General features: G+C 37.2%; 1 protein-coding gene across 1 annotated transcript in view; it reads left to right on the forward strand.

The window, feature by feature from the left end:
* Nucleotides 1-15,891, forward strand: part of BMT2 (base methyltransferase of 25S rRNA 2 homolog) — a 33,526-nt gene that overhangs the window by 7,274 nt on the left and 10,361 nt on the right. Inside the window, exons 2-3 of the mRNA XM_066183064.1 lie at nt 5,154-5,295; nt 14,214-14,387. Coding sequence (XP_066039161.1) covers nt 5,154-5,295; nt 14,214-14,387 — 316 coding nt within the window. The remainder of the gene's footprint in view (nt 1-5,153; nt 5,296-14,213; nt 14,388-15,891) is intronic.

A 15,891-nucleotide genomic window follows, 5' to 3' on the forward strand; every position in this document is an offset into this window, starting at 1 on the left:
TGATAAAACAGAATTATTCAGATTAGTTGTTTGGGGTTTCATCCCATTAAAAAAAAAAATAATACTGCCTTTGGCAGAACTGAACTCTGTTTCTTTTAAATTACAGAAGGTTGTGTTTTCTTAAAATACTAGTTGTCATTAGTTGTTCTGTCATAAGTTGAAGGAAAATGGTGTAATTTTTTTGTTTTATAAGCATACCTTAAATGACAATTTAACCTTAGAGTTCAATTTAACACCCTTCAAATAAATGCCTTTTTAAAATAAAATATTTTTTTTTTAAATTGAGATGGAAGAAATCTGGATTTTTTTTTTTTTTTTCTTAATAGCAGACTACCTGGAGAGAAGAATTATGGTGTAGGTTTGTCTCACCAAGAATGGCAAACCTGACCTTCTCATGCTGTTCTGGGAACCTCTGATAAGGACTTGTAAATAAATGTGGAATAAGGGGACTTCATACTAATTTTCTTTGATTATTCTCTATTAAAGATGTTTTCAGTTGTTGAAAGTTACAGCTAACATTTTGTTTCTATTGCTGTTACCCACAATTAAAATTATCTTGTAATTAGGATCATTTAAAAATAACTTCTATGTGCCTGACCTGTTCTCTCTGTGACAGTATTCAGCAACTGCTGATTAAGTCCGTGGTTGAGTTCAGGGTTATGACTTGGCTATTCTCTGGGCAGTATTAATGTGGGTGGAAATTGCTAAGAAGGATTCATCTGTTCTAGGTAAGTAGTATTGGATTTTTGTTACTGTGAAGTCTGTGTTAGGAAGAACATGCTGATCAGTTATTTGTTCAGTGACAGAATTTTAGGAAGCAGTGAAGCTATTTGTTTTTAAAGGGATAGTTAATCTTCAAGATGAAGAGTAGGTTTTTTATTTATTTTCTAGGTAATTCTGAATAAAATAAGACAAGCATTAATTAATTTTAGAATAGCATGTGTATAGTGGTTTGAGAGGTGTGTGAGACTCCTATTATGAGCTAGTTTTGCCAGTCACACTTTTCAGCTGGACTTTCATATCTGGCTCCTTGCTGGAGATCTCAGGCCCATGAAGATCTCTGAAGGTTCAGCACTCAAAAAAGGTTTTAAATTGCATAAAAGGTAATCTGTAAATGTAGAGTAGAAGTGTTAAGTGCCTTAGACTTTATGTATGGTATGGTCACGAGTAAGAAAAGTTTAATACACAAAATCAAATATTAACTTTAAGAGGTGATCAAAGATTCAAGACTTTTTTTTCTATTAGATCAACCTACCACTAACTGCTGTTTAATTTACAGTGTTAGTGATTTCTTAATAGAAGACTTTATGTATCTTATTTCCCTAGTAACTACTAGTTTTGTTGTGAAATCTTCATGCATCTTTTACTGCCTGTTGGGTTACCTAAGCAAAAATTTATTGATTCATAAATAAATGTTTAACTCTAGAGTGTAGAGTTAATGCCATATTTGCACCTGGATTATAATGTATTGCTTGAAAAATTAGTACACAGTGGATTATAATACACTGATTGAAAAAAATTAGGACATAACTTTTCTGTGTTCTGGATGTCAGTTTGAAATTGAATTGTACAAGACTTATTGTAGTCACTATCTCAAAGTCTCAACAGATAGGAGGGACTGTTTGCATTTTCAACTCAATATTGGAGCATGGTTCTGGATTTGAAGTTCCCTATATCTAGTGTGCCTGTTTGTGTCTTTTCAAAGCTCACTGTGTTAAAGTATGGAGGAGAAAAACCACAGCAAAACAATGCAGTGCCCTGCTACTTGCTCAGACGAAATCAGACGCCAGACCCTTTCAAAGGCCCTGTACCATGGTGCCAGTGCCTTAAGATGACCCATTGTCTGCAGTGGGTTGGAGCTTGTAGTCATTAAAGGGCAGAAAAATGGGCACCATATCAAAATCAGTACTGACAGTGGGCCAACAGCAGATGCTGAGACAAGAATAAGTGAAAAATGCTGCTGGAGTATCACAGTGTGCCTGCTTACCATTCTGTCTTTCAGGGATATTGTGGTCTCGGAGCTCCTGAGTTAGAAATCTCATCTTTAAATAGGGAGTTCGTCATGGAATTTTGTCCTGTAGTTTGCTGAGCTGCATGAACTTCATGAGCTTTTAGCTTAGATATACATTTTATGAGGAAATAACTTTCTTTCTTTTAAGCTGCTCCTTCTGAATGTCTCATATTCTTGGAACAGCCAGAAGTTGTTCAATATTTACCTTCCCTCAGTTGTGATCATGTGGAAGTTTGTCCTCTACTTGTTTCATCTGCCTTCTTCCTTCCTCTATTTCAATGTTCCTCATACAAAAGCAGGGCTGTACCTGTCTCGTGTAGATAATTTTTATATCTTTGTATTGGTAAATGAAAATAAATCAGAGAAGTGCTCACAGAATTGATTTTATATAGGATGTACAATGGATTTACTTTGTGATGATTTTTTCACTTTTGTTCTGTGCCTCTCTCCTCATGGTCTGTATAATTCAATTTTATTTTCTTGTCTGCTCAGAGCCAAGAAGCTGTTATTGTTGTAGGCAGCTCTGTTGTAACCCAAAGTTCATGTCCCAGTGTGCTGGTCATGAGCTTTGGGTCTGTTGCCATATATCTCAATTTAAGACCCCTTATCTGTGGATGCTTTTAACCCTCATCTGACTTCCAGAGAGAGGTGCAAATCCATGCCTCATTCAGAAGGGAATCAGAGCAGCTGCTATGAGAGCAGGATTCGGTGTTAGAAGGCATCACTACTTTGCTGTTAATAAGAGTAGGCTAGTTAAGAGCATCTGGTCTTTGCATATTTCTTCTTTCCCATTTGTCTTATTTCTTACATTTTAAGCAAAGGGGGTATTTGAAAATAAAATAATTGCTTCAAGATAGACCAGGTGAAGTAAACAAATAAAAGAACAGGAATAAACTTCAGATTTTGTATTTGTGATATTTTCCTTCAGTCAGTGTTCACTCATTTACTTTTTATCTTTCTAAATGGCCGTGTATTCAAACAAATCTTTAGCAACTGCAAGTCATTGAAGCATTTCACAGTTGTCTGGAGCATGCAGTAAGATTATTGTGTCAGAGACACTGTGACATTTTATCTAAGTTTCACCAGAATTAATTTGCTGTTGAGAGTCACTTGGAACTTAGCTAGTGCTTTCTGGCTTGGTGCTATATAGGTTCTGCACTTCGACACAAAAAATCCAGATCGCTAGGAGTTGTGTGTATTTTGCCCCCTGTGCTAGTAGGCCACTGTTGATGCCATTTTTTGTTCTCTTTTGTCAGTAGGGTATGTTCTGTTCTGCAGAAGGCTCTCCTGAAAGCTCTGGAAAAGTGCCCCACAGGTTTTAGCAAAAAAAAAAAACCCCAAAAAACCCTGTGGGGACTTGCCTGCAACTTGGGTGTTCTCTCTACTCTGGTGTTCAGCTGGTGACCTCACTGGTACCATTTCTTATAAAGCACACCTCTGTGAACTTGGATCATTTGGAAAATAATGAGGAGGGATGTCATTCAGTATTAGACTTTTTTTTTTTTTTTTTTGGTCCAGTGCAATAACTTTTTCATATATGCTTGTTGAATATCAAGTAGAATACATAATTTCTTGCACAGCTTCCCCATTTTGATAACATTAAATTTTGGCCACTCCCTTCCCTTCCATCTGTACTGCCATCTCAGACAAGGGAGTACAAACACCTAATTTTAAACATGACTCACTTTGATGATTGTACAAGTGTGCTAGATGCTTATTTATGAAAATTGCTGTGACATCCCTAAACCAAACCGAAGTAGGGAGTAACCTGGATGGTTGATTTAAATCTTTTAAGTGTACATCTATACTTGTCCATCAGGGCCAGTCTTTCTGTAAGTGGAGGACAAATGAGGTGAAGATTGTTGCTGCTTTGCACAGGAGGGAAAAAATAAAAAGGTTGTCACTGGAAAAAATCCTTGATTTACTGCTAATTAAAACAAAATACATGAAAGAAATTGCCAGAAGTGTGTTAGAAACAGAAATCTCTTACTGGTGTGAGCACAGGTCATACTGTAAGCTACTTTCAGGCTTTAACAGACATTAACTGTTAGCTTTTGGCTGATATACTTTTGAAGTATTTCCTTCTCATATAAAGATGCCACAAGATGGAACCACGTTGTGAAAAGTGTGTTGTTTGTCCGAGTTAAAGCTTAAAATATAGCTGTGTTCTTGAAAAGTTATTTTTAGCTGTGTTAGCTTGTAAGTTCAGAATCAGTACATATTTTTTATTCTGCAGATTGACATGTATTCTAGATATGTGCACACATTTGTGATTAAGAAACACAAAAGAAATTAGTGAACACCATACCAGGAAAGCATCTTTTTTAGGGTAGAAATATCCTTTCAGTAAGGTATACCAAGGGTTTGCATGCTGTATAGGAATTGGGGCTAGCCATGACTAGCATTTATCTGGTTTTTGTTTAGTAGTACATTATGTAAAGTAGTCTAGGAGAAGTGGATACTTAGGAGCAAAGAAGGAAAATCATCATGTTTAATTACTTTGAAGTGCCAGAACTTAACCTGCAAGATCTTTTCAGCGAGGTGAGGAGTATGGAAATAAATCTGTCCCTAGAGATCAGCAGAGGAGTTTGTCTGCGATTTCCTGATCATAGCTGGTTTGATTCTTCAGTACTATCCCTGGAAGCTAATTTACTGGGCCTGGCTAGGTTAGACAGCAATCAATGAGAGTTTGAATTTCTTTTTCAGTATACTCAAAGAAACCTTTATTGTGGGTTTAACTTTCTTGGCTTTTTCATGTGATGTCAACTGCAGTATTTGCCATGGATGTGAATGCTAGCAGAAACCTTTAATTCTTTCATTTCTAAAATGTTTGTCATGTTAATGCTCGTGCACAGAAACCTGAAAGCAAAACTTCCCAGGGACTTTATTTTCACAGAACTACCTGAACAAAATCTGTGTACTGATATTTCTAGTTTCTCAAGTACCTGGCAGCTCCTTCTTGCCCTAAAAACTTGGAATTTCGTGTTTATGACTAGAGAAAGGAGACCTTGTTTTTGTTATGTGCAGGTAAAGTAATCTCTTGGTGCGTTATGCAACTTTTTAACTGGATGGGGATTTTGCCATGGAGATAATGAGAGACTTTGTATCTGATGTGCAATTTTTTTGTTTTGTTTTGTTTTAGTGGGAGACTTTGATAAGATCTGGCGTGAGCACTGTGAGGATGAGGAAACACTGTGTGAATATGCTGTGGCAATGAAAAACCTTGCAGATAATCACTGGGCAAAGACTTGTGAAGGGGAAGGCCGAATTGAATGGTGTTGCAGGTAAATAATGTGCTTGAAACATGTAACTGCGTGCTTTTACTTGCAATTATTTATAATACAAAGCTTAATTGTTTTTTATTTTTTGCCAATATTTAGCATTTGTCCCATAGCATATTAATAATTTACTGCTTTCTTAAATAAATACTTTCTTGGTGTTCCAGCTTACTAAAGAAATAGCTTATGAAGTGTTTTGTTATTAGGTGATCCTTTTTTGAAGTGTTTTCAACAAACAATTTCTTTTTCTCAAATACTGAAGCTGTGTGCAAATACACCTGTGAAGTAATTTTCCATGCTTTTGAACCTAAGCTGAATAAATGCAGTGAGTATAACTCAAGTTTAATTTTCAGGGGTTTGGTTTGATTTGTACATATTACAGTGTTTGATCCCTAAATGCAGATCTCTGGTGCTTAATTTTTAGTTCCTAATCTCCTGTGACAGACTTTACCCCTGTGAAACTTGTTTTAAATGTATTTAAAGCTCTAAAATTCCTATTAGTCGTAAACACCTAGTTTTTGGTGGACTGTCTGAACTGTAAAGTCATGAAATGAGGAGCTAAACTATTTCAGTCCCTGAGGAAAATAAATAGTAAAAAGAGGAGAAATGTTGGTCATTCAGAATTTGTGCATACAGTTGGCATCCAAAACATACTGTGGAATCTGTACAGCAGAATAAAACAAAATTCTGTTGAGATTTAAATGGGAAGAGAGTGTATCAATGGTCTTGCCATTGGAAAGGGGATGACTTCAGAAAACCAAAAAGTAATCTTGTGTGCCACTTTGTAGGTCCTGCAGGTAAGTGTTGCAAAGTGCTGAGCAAAGAACAGTAGATGTGCTATTGTTAAATTTAAATTCTCTTTCTTTTGTTTTATGAAACTAAAAAGAGGGAATTGACTGTGAAACAGTTGATCTTGGTGGCAGCTTGAGCTGTTCTGTGGCTTCTGGAAATGGAGCAAGTAATAATAAGTTGAGGTTTTTTCCCTAGCATAAACGGTTAAATATTTGAAAACCATTCCTTAAGTTTGGGCTTTGCAGCCTGAGCTCATATTAGGAAGAGAATCCACCCTCTAAGAGACACTAAAATGCTCTGTCTTGGTATAAAGCTTCAGATAAAGCACATAGCTTTTCACTTTGCAAAGTCAAGGGATCAGGAGTTCTTCCATTAGTAGAAAAAGAAAGGGTGCTTTTCACTTCTCAGATTATACCGAGGCCTGGATTGCTAAATACCAGAACAAATCAGATTGACTTTGTGTTCTGCAGTTTTTTGTTTCTCCTCACGGGGCCAAGAGGTGTGCCAGGCTGGTGGCAGGTCCCGTTGTTGTTGCTCCTCCTTGTGCCTGGGTGCAGAACTGCATGCAAGAAGAGAATTTGCATGAGACTTAAGTGAAAGCTTTTGCTCAGTGCTTATTGCTATGTTACCATGACAGCAGGAAGGTAGCTGTTTCATAACAGCTGAATTTTAATTTGTGAGTGGAGTGCTGAAAATAGTTTGTAACTAGTGCATGCCTCCTGAAGAAAGGAGAGACTGAGTTTTGTTTTAATTTGAAGGAAGATCTTTTCAGTGATCTGAAACTGAGAAGCGTTTTTTCCGTTAGTTAAAAGGGAAAAAAAAAGTACAAAAGACTTTGTGGGATTTTGTTCTTTCCTTCATTTTCCTCGTATTCCCCTAGGATCTGATAAATCAGATAGCATAGAATAACCACTAGAGAAGTTATGTGTACTTCTCAGGATCAAGAATAACAATTTTGCTTTTATTTCTAAAGTCTTTTTGGTTATTTAGATGAAGACTCTGGAAGAATTCTGACATTAATTCTTAAACCAGATGACATAAAACTTTCTTCTTCATTAGTGCTGATTTAAAGAACACGTATCTAGACTCTAGAAACTGGAAAAGATGGAAAGCAGTACATGATAGACTGTGCTGGTGGCCATATGCTGAGTTGTATTGGGCCAGTTTTGTTTATTGTTTCAGGGAAACATGACAGAACTGTTAGGTGGTGAGAGGGATGGGGGAAGAGGGATTAAAACTTTATCTGCTTTCAGATCCAGGTTTGTGATCCCCTGAGTGGTGGTGTAAAAAGCCTGGACAACACTCAACTGTTTCTTCCTTCCTTTATATGTATATATTTAGAAAATTGAATGTGAGTAGCAAGTGGTATTTGCAAATTAACACTTTTGTTTCTCTTTCATTTATATTGCAATACAAAACTTAAAACAGGTTAAGATGGTGTTTACTCTGAATAATTGTTGTAACTCTTTAATTTTTGCTGGCGTAGATAGGGCTGGTGAAGCTTTGTATGGACAGTGAATGCCAGCCTGTTCTGGTTCTAGTTGGAACAGAATAAGCCAGACCAGCAGGTTTGCTTCTTTCTGTTGCTTTTGCCTCAGTGTTAAGACTTGTGTTGACTTGACTGTTTTTTTTAAAGAGCAAAAAATAAAGTCTGCTCTTCTAAGTATCATGACAAAACACTATCTAGACCTGCATTTTTTATAAAAAAGTCTTTTGACTGTTTAATGAGCAAAGAAATACAGTTCTGATGAAATTAATGACCTGTGAGTACAGAACTGTTTGGAAACATTTGCAGGGAATAGATGTGAGAAGCTTATCTTTAAAAAGTGATTTACTGAGAAGGATCCTGTCAAAAGTTTGTCCCTGTATTCATAACTAATCAATGCTTTTATTAGCAGTCTGCTAGAGTAAAGTATGAGAGACCAAAGAGCAAGGAACTGTCACTCTGAGAGTAGAATTAAAATTATTACAGTTATAAACTATACTGAACATTGTCTGCTATATTAAATATCAGCTGTACAATTAGAGGCCAAGGAGTGATTGACTGTGTCAGTCTTTCAAAAACCTGTTTGGATTCGAAAGCAGGCCATAAACTGAATAGGAAGTGGTCATGGGATGCTTTTGCAGTAGAGGCAAATACCATACTTGAGTGTGTTAATGGGATTGTCCACGAGATTTGTACAGTACTACTCTGACTTTATTTAGCATTGCTCTTAGCCAAAATATTACCTTGGCCACTGCATTTAAAAAACAACAAACAGCAGCTCAGCTCCAAGAAAGATAAAGAAATTATCAAAACCTTCTATTTTTTTTCTACAAAAGCCTTGGTGTTCTTTTCTAGAAACTGGAGCTGTCTAGTCAAAAGAAGAGAAAGTTAAGTAATCTATTAGAGGATCTTTGAGAATAACAGATCTCTGCTAGAACTAGAAAGTTGATCCTGTTCATTTGGAAGATTGAATGAATGAGTGTTTGCAAGTCCCTTCAACATTGTTTTGCAGATGTTTTTGATGAATGCGATTAATCGAGCAATTCACTGCAAGGAGAACGGAACTGAAGAAGGTGGCAGAAACAGCAGGAGGGGAACCATTTAAAATAGGAAAGGACAATGTTCATATTTATATGACAATCTTAATTTTTTACTGTTAAACACGTTGTTTGCTGATGAAACTAAATTGTGTGGAGCTGTTAACTCTCTTGAAGGCAGACAGCTCTCCAGAGAAACCTCAACAAATTAAGAGGGCTGAGCAATCACCAACTGCTTGAATTTTAACAAAGACAAGTGCCTGATTCTGCACCTGTGATGGGGAAACCCTGGATGGACTGGGGGGTGAACTACTGGAAAACAGCACCAGGGAAAGGGAACTGGGGGTCCTGATCGATGGCAAGTTGAATATGAGTCAGCAGTGCCCTGGCAGTCAGGAGGGCCAGCCGTGTCCTGGGGTGCATCAGGCACAGCATCACAGCCGGGTGAGGGAGGGCATTGTCCTGCTCTGCTCTGCACTGGGGCAGCCTCACCTCGAGTGCTGGGGGCAGTTTTGGGTGACAGTATAAGAAAGATATAAAGCTATGGGAGGGTGTCCAAATGAGGGCAGCCAAGATAGTGAAAGGCCTTGAGGGGAAGTGGTGTGAGGAATGACTGAGGTCACTTGGTCTGTCCAGCCTGGAGAAGAGGAGATTGAGGGGAGACCTCATTGCAGTTACAACTTCCTCATGAGGGGAAGAGGAGAGGCAGGCACTGATGTCTGTGGTGACAGTGACAGGACCTGAGGGAATGGCCTGAACTTGTGTCAGGGAGGTTTAGGTTGGATATTAGAAAAGGTTCTCCACCCAGAGAGTGGCTGGGCACTGGAACAGACTCCTCAGGGAAGTGGTCGCAGCACCAAGCCTGGTTCAAGAAGTGTTTGAACGATACTTTAGTGCATTTTGGGGCTGTTCTCTGCAGGTTCAGGAGTTGGACTTCAGTGACCCTGATGAATCCCTTCCAACTCAGGATATTCTATGATTCTGTAACTGCTTTGTTCTGACAAGAGCATCATTTGTTTGTTGAACACTAGGGCTAATTAAAGCAATGATCATATGATAACTGCTGACTATTTTCAAGTTCTTGGAATCCTCTGGCAGTAAAAGATATTGCCTCTAGAAACTGGCTTGGGGTGGCCACAGCCCAAGAGAAACATATGATTACAGATCTAGTTGTGTTTCTGAAAAGGGAAATGTCTCAAACCCCTAGAATTGAGACCAAATATCAAAAACAAATTGGAAAAATGTATTATATACAATTTTCTCAATTTGAAGTTTAAAAATATATAATTACGCTGCTAATAAATCACAATACTTTGCATTGAGAAACCTGGTGTTCTCACCTATGCTGAACATTCTATTTCCTTAACTTGAAGCTGGGTGTACATGACAATCAGGAAATATTTTTAGTCCAAGGGAAACTTGAATGCTCTTCTAGCTATGATTAATGCCTACAAGACCAATTGAGACTTCTCTCTGCCTTTACTTTGGGAGGTTGGGAGGTGGGTGGGTTAAACCTGTAGAAGCATCTGCAGGGTTTTTCTTTTCAGGCTTGCAGCTGTGAGAGTGGGCATTTATAAACTTGTTCCTCAGTGTGTGGAAGGAGGGTAGATCTGTTCTGTAGCAGAAACCATGATGAGAGGTCCAGACATTCCTTCAGCTCTGAAGGGAAGTTTGCTGTTTCTCTGTACCCTCACTGAAAGCCATCTTCAGTGTTAGGTTTTGGTTAATAAATATCCTAAGGAACACGAGTCAAGCTCACCTTTTCATCATTATAAAGCAGAAGGAAAGAGTCAATAAAACTGGGTGCTTGAAATCCTCAAGCATTGATTACAGCTCTGATTGATTATCAGAAACTGCTTTTTGCTATGAATAAAGTTGACCACACCAGCTTTGATTTTGTTGTTCATTATTACTTGAGCAGAAGAATTAATTAATAATTCTCTTATGGTTTTTAAATTTCATATAGTGTTTCTTGACAATGTGCCCCTCATTTCTTTTCATTTTATATTCTATTGAAACTCACGGATTTAGTCTTTTTTTTTTTTTTTTAAAACAAAGCTCCTCTTTTATTGCTGGAGAGTATTAACAAAATCATGTGTATTCATATTGGCTTTTTCTGAGACTTCCTTTATGTGTCCAACCCAAAATGGCAGGCAGTGCAGGGGAGTCAACTGGAACAGGTTATTTAGTGTTTGAGATTTGAAATATGGAAAATATGTTTCACTGAGGAAATACAAAGATTTGATTTTTTGATTTTTTTTTTTAAAGCTTCACCCAGAAAACTAACCTGTCTCCTCATCTAGGAAACTGAAACAGTTTAGACCTGAAATATTTATTTCAGTTTGTGTGAACTGTAGCAAGTGCCAGCTCAGATAGCATTTACATTGCACAATTCTTCACAAGCATATTAATTGTAGAGCTAATATTGTGTCATCAGAGACTGAATGTTTGTCAGTTAAAAATGGAGCCATGTCAGTTTTTAGAATTATAAAAGAGATTCCTTGATTTTTGCTTTGTAGATAATTGAGATGCTGTTCCTTACTTGAGACAGTTGTTAAATGTAGAGTCTTATATAACTGCATACTCAAAACTAGAGTGATCAATGATGGCTTTTAATGGCTGTGAAGTTAAACATCTGGCGAAGTCCACTAGCTACCATGTGGTAAGCTACAGAGTGCATTGTCTCTGCTAACTACCAGTGCAGTGAGAGCCCATGTGCTCACTGTTACCCCACAGGAGGTGTAGGGGTCACTTCTACAGGGGGATTACATCAACAGCAACTCTGAGAGCTCAGGAGCCGAAAGGGCAACATGTAGTAATCATGCCAGAATGACTGTGATGTCAGAAAAGCATAAAGGGAAGATATCCCTCAGTGCCTATGAAGTGCTGTGTGATCTGAGGGTTTTTTTGTTTGGATTGGGTGGGTTTGGCTGGAGTTTTTTGGTACCCTGTAGTACTGCACTAATATGTAGAGCCTGGGATCTGAATGTGAAGAATTTTATCTGTTCTTGGACCTTCCTGTGGCATTGACTGGTTGTCCACCAGGGAAAATGCAGAAGTAGGAGATGCTTCTCTTTGTGGGTGACTTTGATAGTGTCTTACGTGCAAATGAGGAGGGTCTGTTATGAAGAATATAGAATTATGAAAACTTGGTTGACTTGATAGGGGTAGAAGGATGGAAAAACACTCATTTGCATCAGTACCAAGAATGAGGAAGAAATGGCTTCTCAGTGACAAGAGGAATTTGCACTTTACGAGTAGGTGGTTCTCCTGTGCTTGTTAAGTTCCAAGCTGGGTAGCATACCAGCTTCTAGGGAATTAAAAGGTTGATAACATGAATAGTTGGTTGAAAAGAAAAAACCACATTCTTCAAGATTGAGAATTCTCTCACGTCTTACATATCAGTGTGACATTACTTAAACTGCCATTGATTCTGGATGTTTTAAGAGTTGTAATGAGAAAAAAAGACTTACAATAAGAATAAAGAGACTGCAGGGTGCCAGCCAAGTGGTGCAGTAACTGATAAATGGTTTTTAAAAAATATTTTTCTTTCTACATTTTATTTCTTTGACTAATTGATACACAGAACTAAATAGTTCTAAATTGATCGCATGCTTATAAATAAATAACACAATGTGTAAAATACACTTTAATTAGCATACCAGCAGTAATGCAAGTGTTTTTTTCTGGACTTCTTACTTCTTTATTGATCCTTTTAGAATTTCTTTCCTGCGAAGTTAAGTGACTGGCTTCTTATACTTAGTTCATTTTAGAATTGTTGTCTTTCCATACATGCAGTCTCTAATGGATAGAGTTGCCATAATTTTGCTGTCTGTATGTCTGGCAGTATTGCAGCCTAGACTGGAGCATCTGTCTTATGAGGAAAGGCTGAGGGAGTTGGGCCTGTTCAATCTCAAGAAGAGACAACTGAGAGGGGACCTCATCCATGTCTATCAGTATCTGAAGGGAGGGTGTCAAGAGGATGGAGCCAGGCTCTGCTTGGTCATACCAGCCAGTCGGACAAAGGGCAACAGGCAGAAACTGATGCACAGGAAGTTCCACCTGAAAATGAGGAACTTCTTTACTGTGCACGTGACTAAGCTCTGGAACAGATTGCACAGAGAAATGGAGTCTTCCTCTCTGAAAATATTCTGGAACCCTCTGGACACCCTCCTAAGCCATGTCTCTGGGATGACCCTGCTTGAGCAGGGAGGTTGGACCAGATAACCCTCTGAGGTCCCTTCTAACCTGACCCATTCTGTGATTACACATTTCTGACTCAAGGTGCTTCTTTCCCACCTATCTTGGGATGAAGTTACTTCTATCTGTATCTGTCTGTGTATGTTTCCATCAAAGAAATTCAGTGCCACTCCAATGACATTTTTTTCGTTGTCCTTCACATCTTATATGATTAAGAGACTGGGTATATTTGATGCCTTAAATATCACCAAACCTTAGAATAAGCCCTGTGTATACCAAGTCCTTGTCATTATTAATGATTTAAATGCACCATTACACCAGCGTGTCCATCCTTAAATCTGTGAACTGTCATAATCTTGTTCCTGCTTTGTATAAAAGATTATTAAACTACACTTGAATTTATGTTTTGTGGAATGTTTCCTTCAAACCTCTGCAGTTTTGTTAGAGGAAAGTGGAGTGAATTTCAAGAAAACATCATAAAAATGAGTTGTTCAGAAACCATTATTCAAACAAGTATTATTTCTTTTAAAATCTCTGTGCAAATATTTGGATAACAATATTTAATTTTAAAAATTGAATTGTGCAGGGTGAGTCTGGCTTTTTAATTTCACAGCAACAATTTTTTTCCAGTTCTAGTTATATTTTATGGATGAAATTCAGTTCTTCTCAAACATAATGCTTGCTTCTCATACTCTAACACTGACTACTGATTGAGGAATGCAAATGCTATTTAACTTCTTTAGTAACATTAATTTCTTTAATCTAGCTAATATTTTTTTCAAGTATGTTTAGTTTATTTTGTTCTGGTTCCTATAAGAAAAATAAATAAATATAGGGAAAAACTGAAAGCTAAAATAAGCCTTCCACAATAATACAGCTACTAACTGTTGCTTAAAACAAAAAATGCCCAGGCAAACTCAGTTAAAATTAAAAACTGCTGGATGTAAGTTTGCACATAAATCTGGATTAGGTTTCTTTTCCCCCAGTTCATGTGCCAGCAAGATGCACATTTCAAAACTTTGTGCTGACAGGGAGCTAGTTGATAACTGTGCTGTAGTGGAGAACTGAACTGAAGTTTACCTTCTGGTGATGTTCTGACAAGACTTCTGCTGTCTTACTTCAAAAGTCTATCCAGATGAAAATATTTTGAAGCTGTTTTCTCAGCTGTGACTTATGGCATAATTTGGGGGAAAAAAAACCAAACCCAACAACCCACCACTCGATTTTGTGTTGTTGGGTTGTATCACATTGTTTTTAAAACTGCTTTACCAAAGTTGAAATAAAAGCCAGATTTGTTTAAAAGCTGACAGCACTTTAATCTCTTAACCCTCTGGTATGTATCTTAGCTATAGTGGTGACTAACAAGAGCATTCAGTTTTCCTGGGGCATTTTTATTTTTGTCTTTTCAGTGTATGCCGAGAATATTTTCAGAATGGTGGAAAAAGAAAAGCGCTTGAGAAAGATGAAAAAAGAGCACTTCTCGCTTCTAAGACCACTCCAGCTTTAAATGTTCCTCAGACTCCCAAGATTGAAGATCCTTTGCCAAACTTTGGCTTGACAAATCATGAAGCTATGACAGAAGAGTAAGTTTTGCTTGTTTTGACTTTTTTTCCTCTTTTTTGAGTGTTAAAACTTATCCTGACTTTTTTGTCTCCATAACATGTTAGATCAGTCTGATACATTTTAATAGTTAAGAAAGGGAATTGTCATGTGAATAGATGCATTTCAAGAGTTGTTTATGTTGTAGTATATTTTGGTATGCCATAAAAAAATTGCTTGAGAATGACAATTCAGTTATCTTCATTTTAGTGCTAGAGCAATTTCACTTAAGTATGTCACTGGTGTGCAATGCAATTTATATTAAACCTTGAGGTGAAATAAGGAAGATGTTAATTAAGTTAGAATCTAATGGCTGTTCAGCACTGTTGAAAAGTCAATTGCTTATGTAAGTACTAAGTGCCAAATGTAAATATCAGAGTACTTAAAACTTTCTCTTCATAAATAATTGCAGAGAAACTCTTGATTCCAATTACACACTTCAAAAGCAATTTGGAATTACAACCCTTAACTTTCAATGTGCTAGCCTTCTGATGACTGGCTCTGCAGAACTTGTAGTATCCTTGAGGTATTTTCCAAACAACAGTTTTAATTTTGTTTGTGACCTTCACTCAAGTAAGAATTTTATTTTTGGCATCCAAGACTAACTTTGTTATTTCTGAAGTCCTACCCTCCGTTTTTTTCCCCTAAATAACATGTGTCATGTTTGTGACTATTCCATGTGTGATGGAAGAAAACTCACACTTTGCAAGTACAATGAAATAATGAATGCATAAGCATGGAACTTATGAAAGTTGTGACTCGTTTCATATTCTTTATAGATTAGTTCTTACAGCTTCCTGCAATAGTGTTTTTTCTGTTGTGTAAAGAGATTTTTTTCCTTGATTGTAGCATGTCAGCAATTCAGCACTTACTTGGAGCTAGGTGTAGTATCAGTTAGGGCCAGAATGATGTGTTACTGACGTTATTGGAAGGTGTGTCTTTCCTTAGGAGCTGGTGTCTTTTGTGTCTCTCATGTTTGTTTAAATCAATAGGTTTGATGATCATATATGCTTTAAAGCTGTCTACCATTGGGAGGCATTGTCAGGATAGAGCATTGGTTCTCTCTTTGCATCTGTTTTATGTCTCTTTGATCTCTGTCTTCATGTTTTCTGCAGTTAATAGTGGCTTTGCGGCGCTAACTTCACCTGCCTTCTTGCTACCAGTTGTTTATAGCCTTCCCTTTTGTTCTAATGTGTATAGAAAAGAGTTGAGAATTTTTATAAATTATTTTTAAATTATCTGTTAGTATAGTGAGTGCTGATGATTTTTATTTTCGTTGTCAAAACTTGAAAAACATACACACTCCTTAAGACATACCTGGCAAAGGCAAGTTTCAGAATATTTATCTGAGTAAGCTACAAATGATAGTAAGTTCTTAGTAGCTGCACAGACCTTGAACCGCAAGGCATAACTGGTCTAAGTTACTGCCCAGAGAAATCAAAATTCATTTTTTTTCTTGATGCCTTACAGAAGAAATTACAGAGTTTA

Source organism: Chamaea fasciata, unplaced genomic scaffold (genome assembly GCF_029207755.1).
Source record: "Chamaea fasciata isolate MVZ Bird 193981 ecotype frontalis unplaced genomic scaffold, bChaFas1.0.hap1 SCAF_5, whole genome shotgun sequence".
In the NCBI taxonomy this organism is placed as follows: Eukaryota; Metazoa; Chordata; class Aves; order Passeriformes; family Sylviidae; genus Chamaea; species Chamaea fasciata.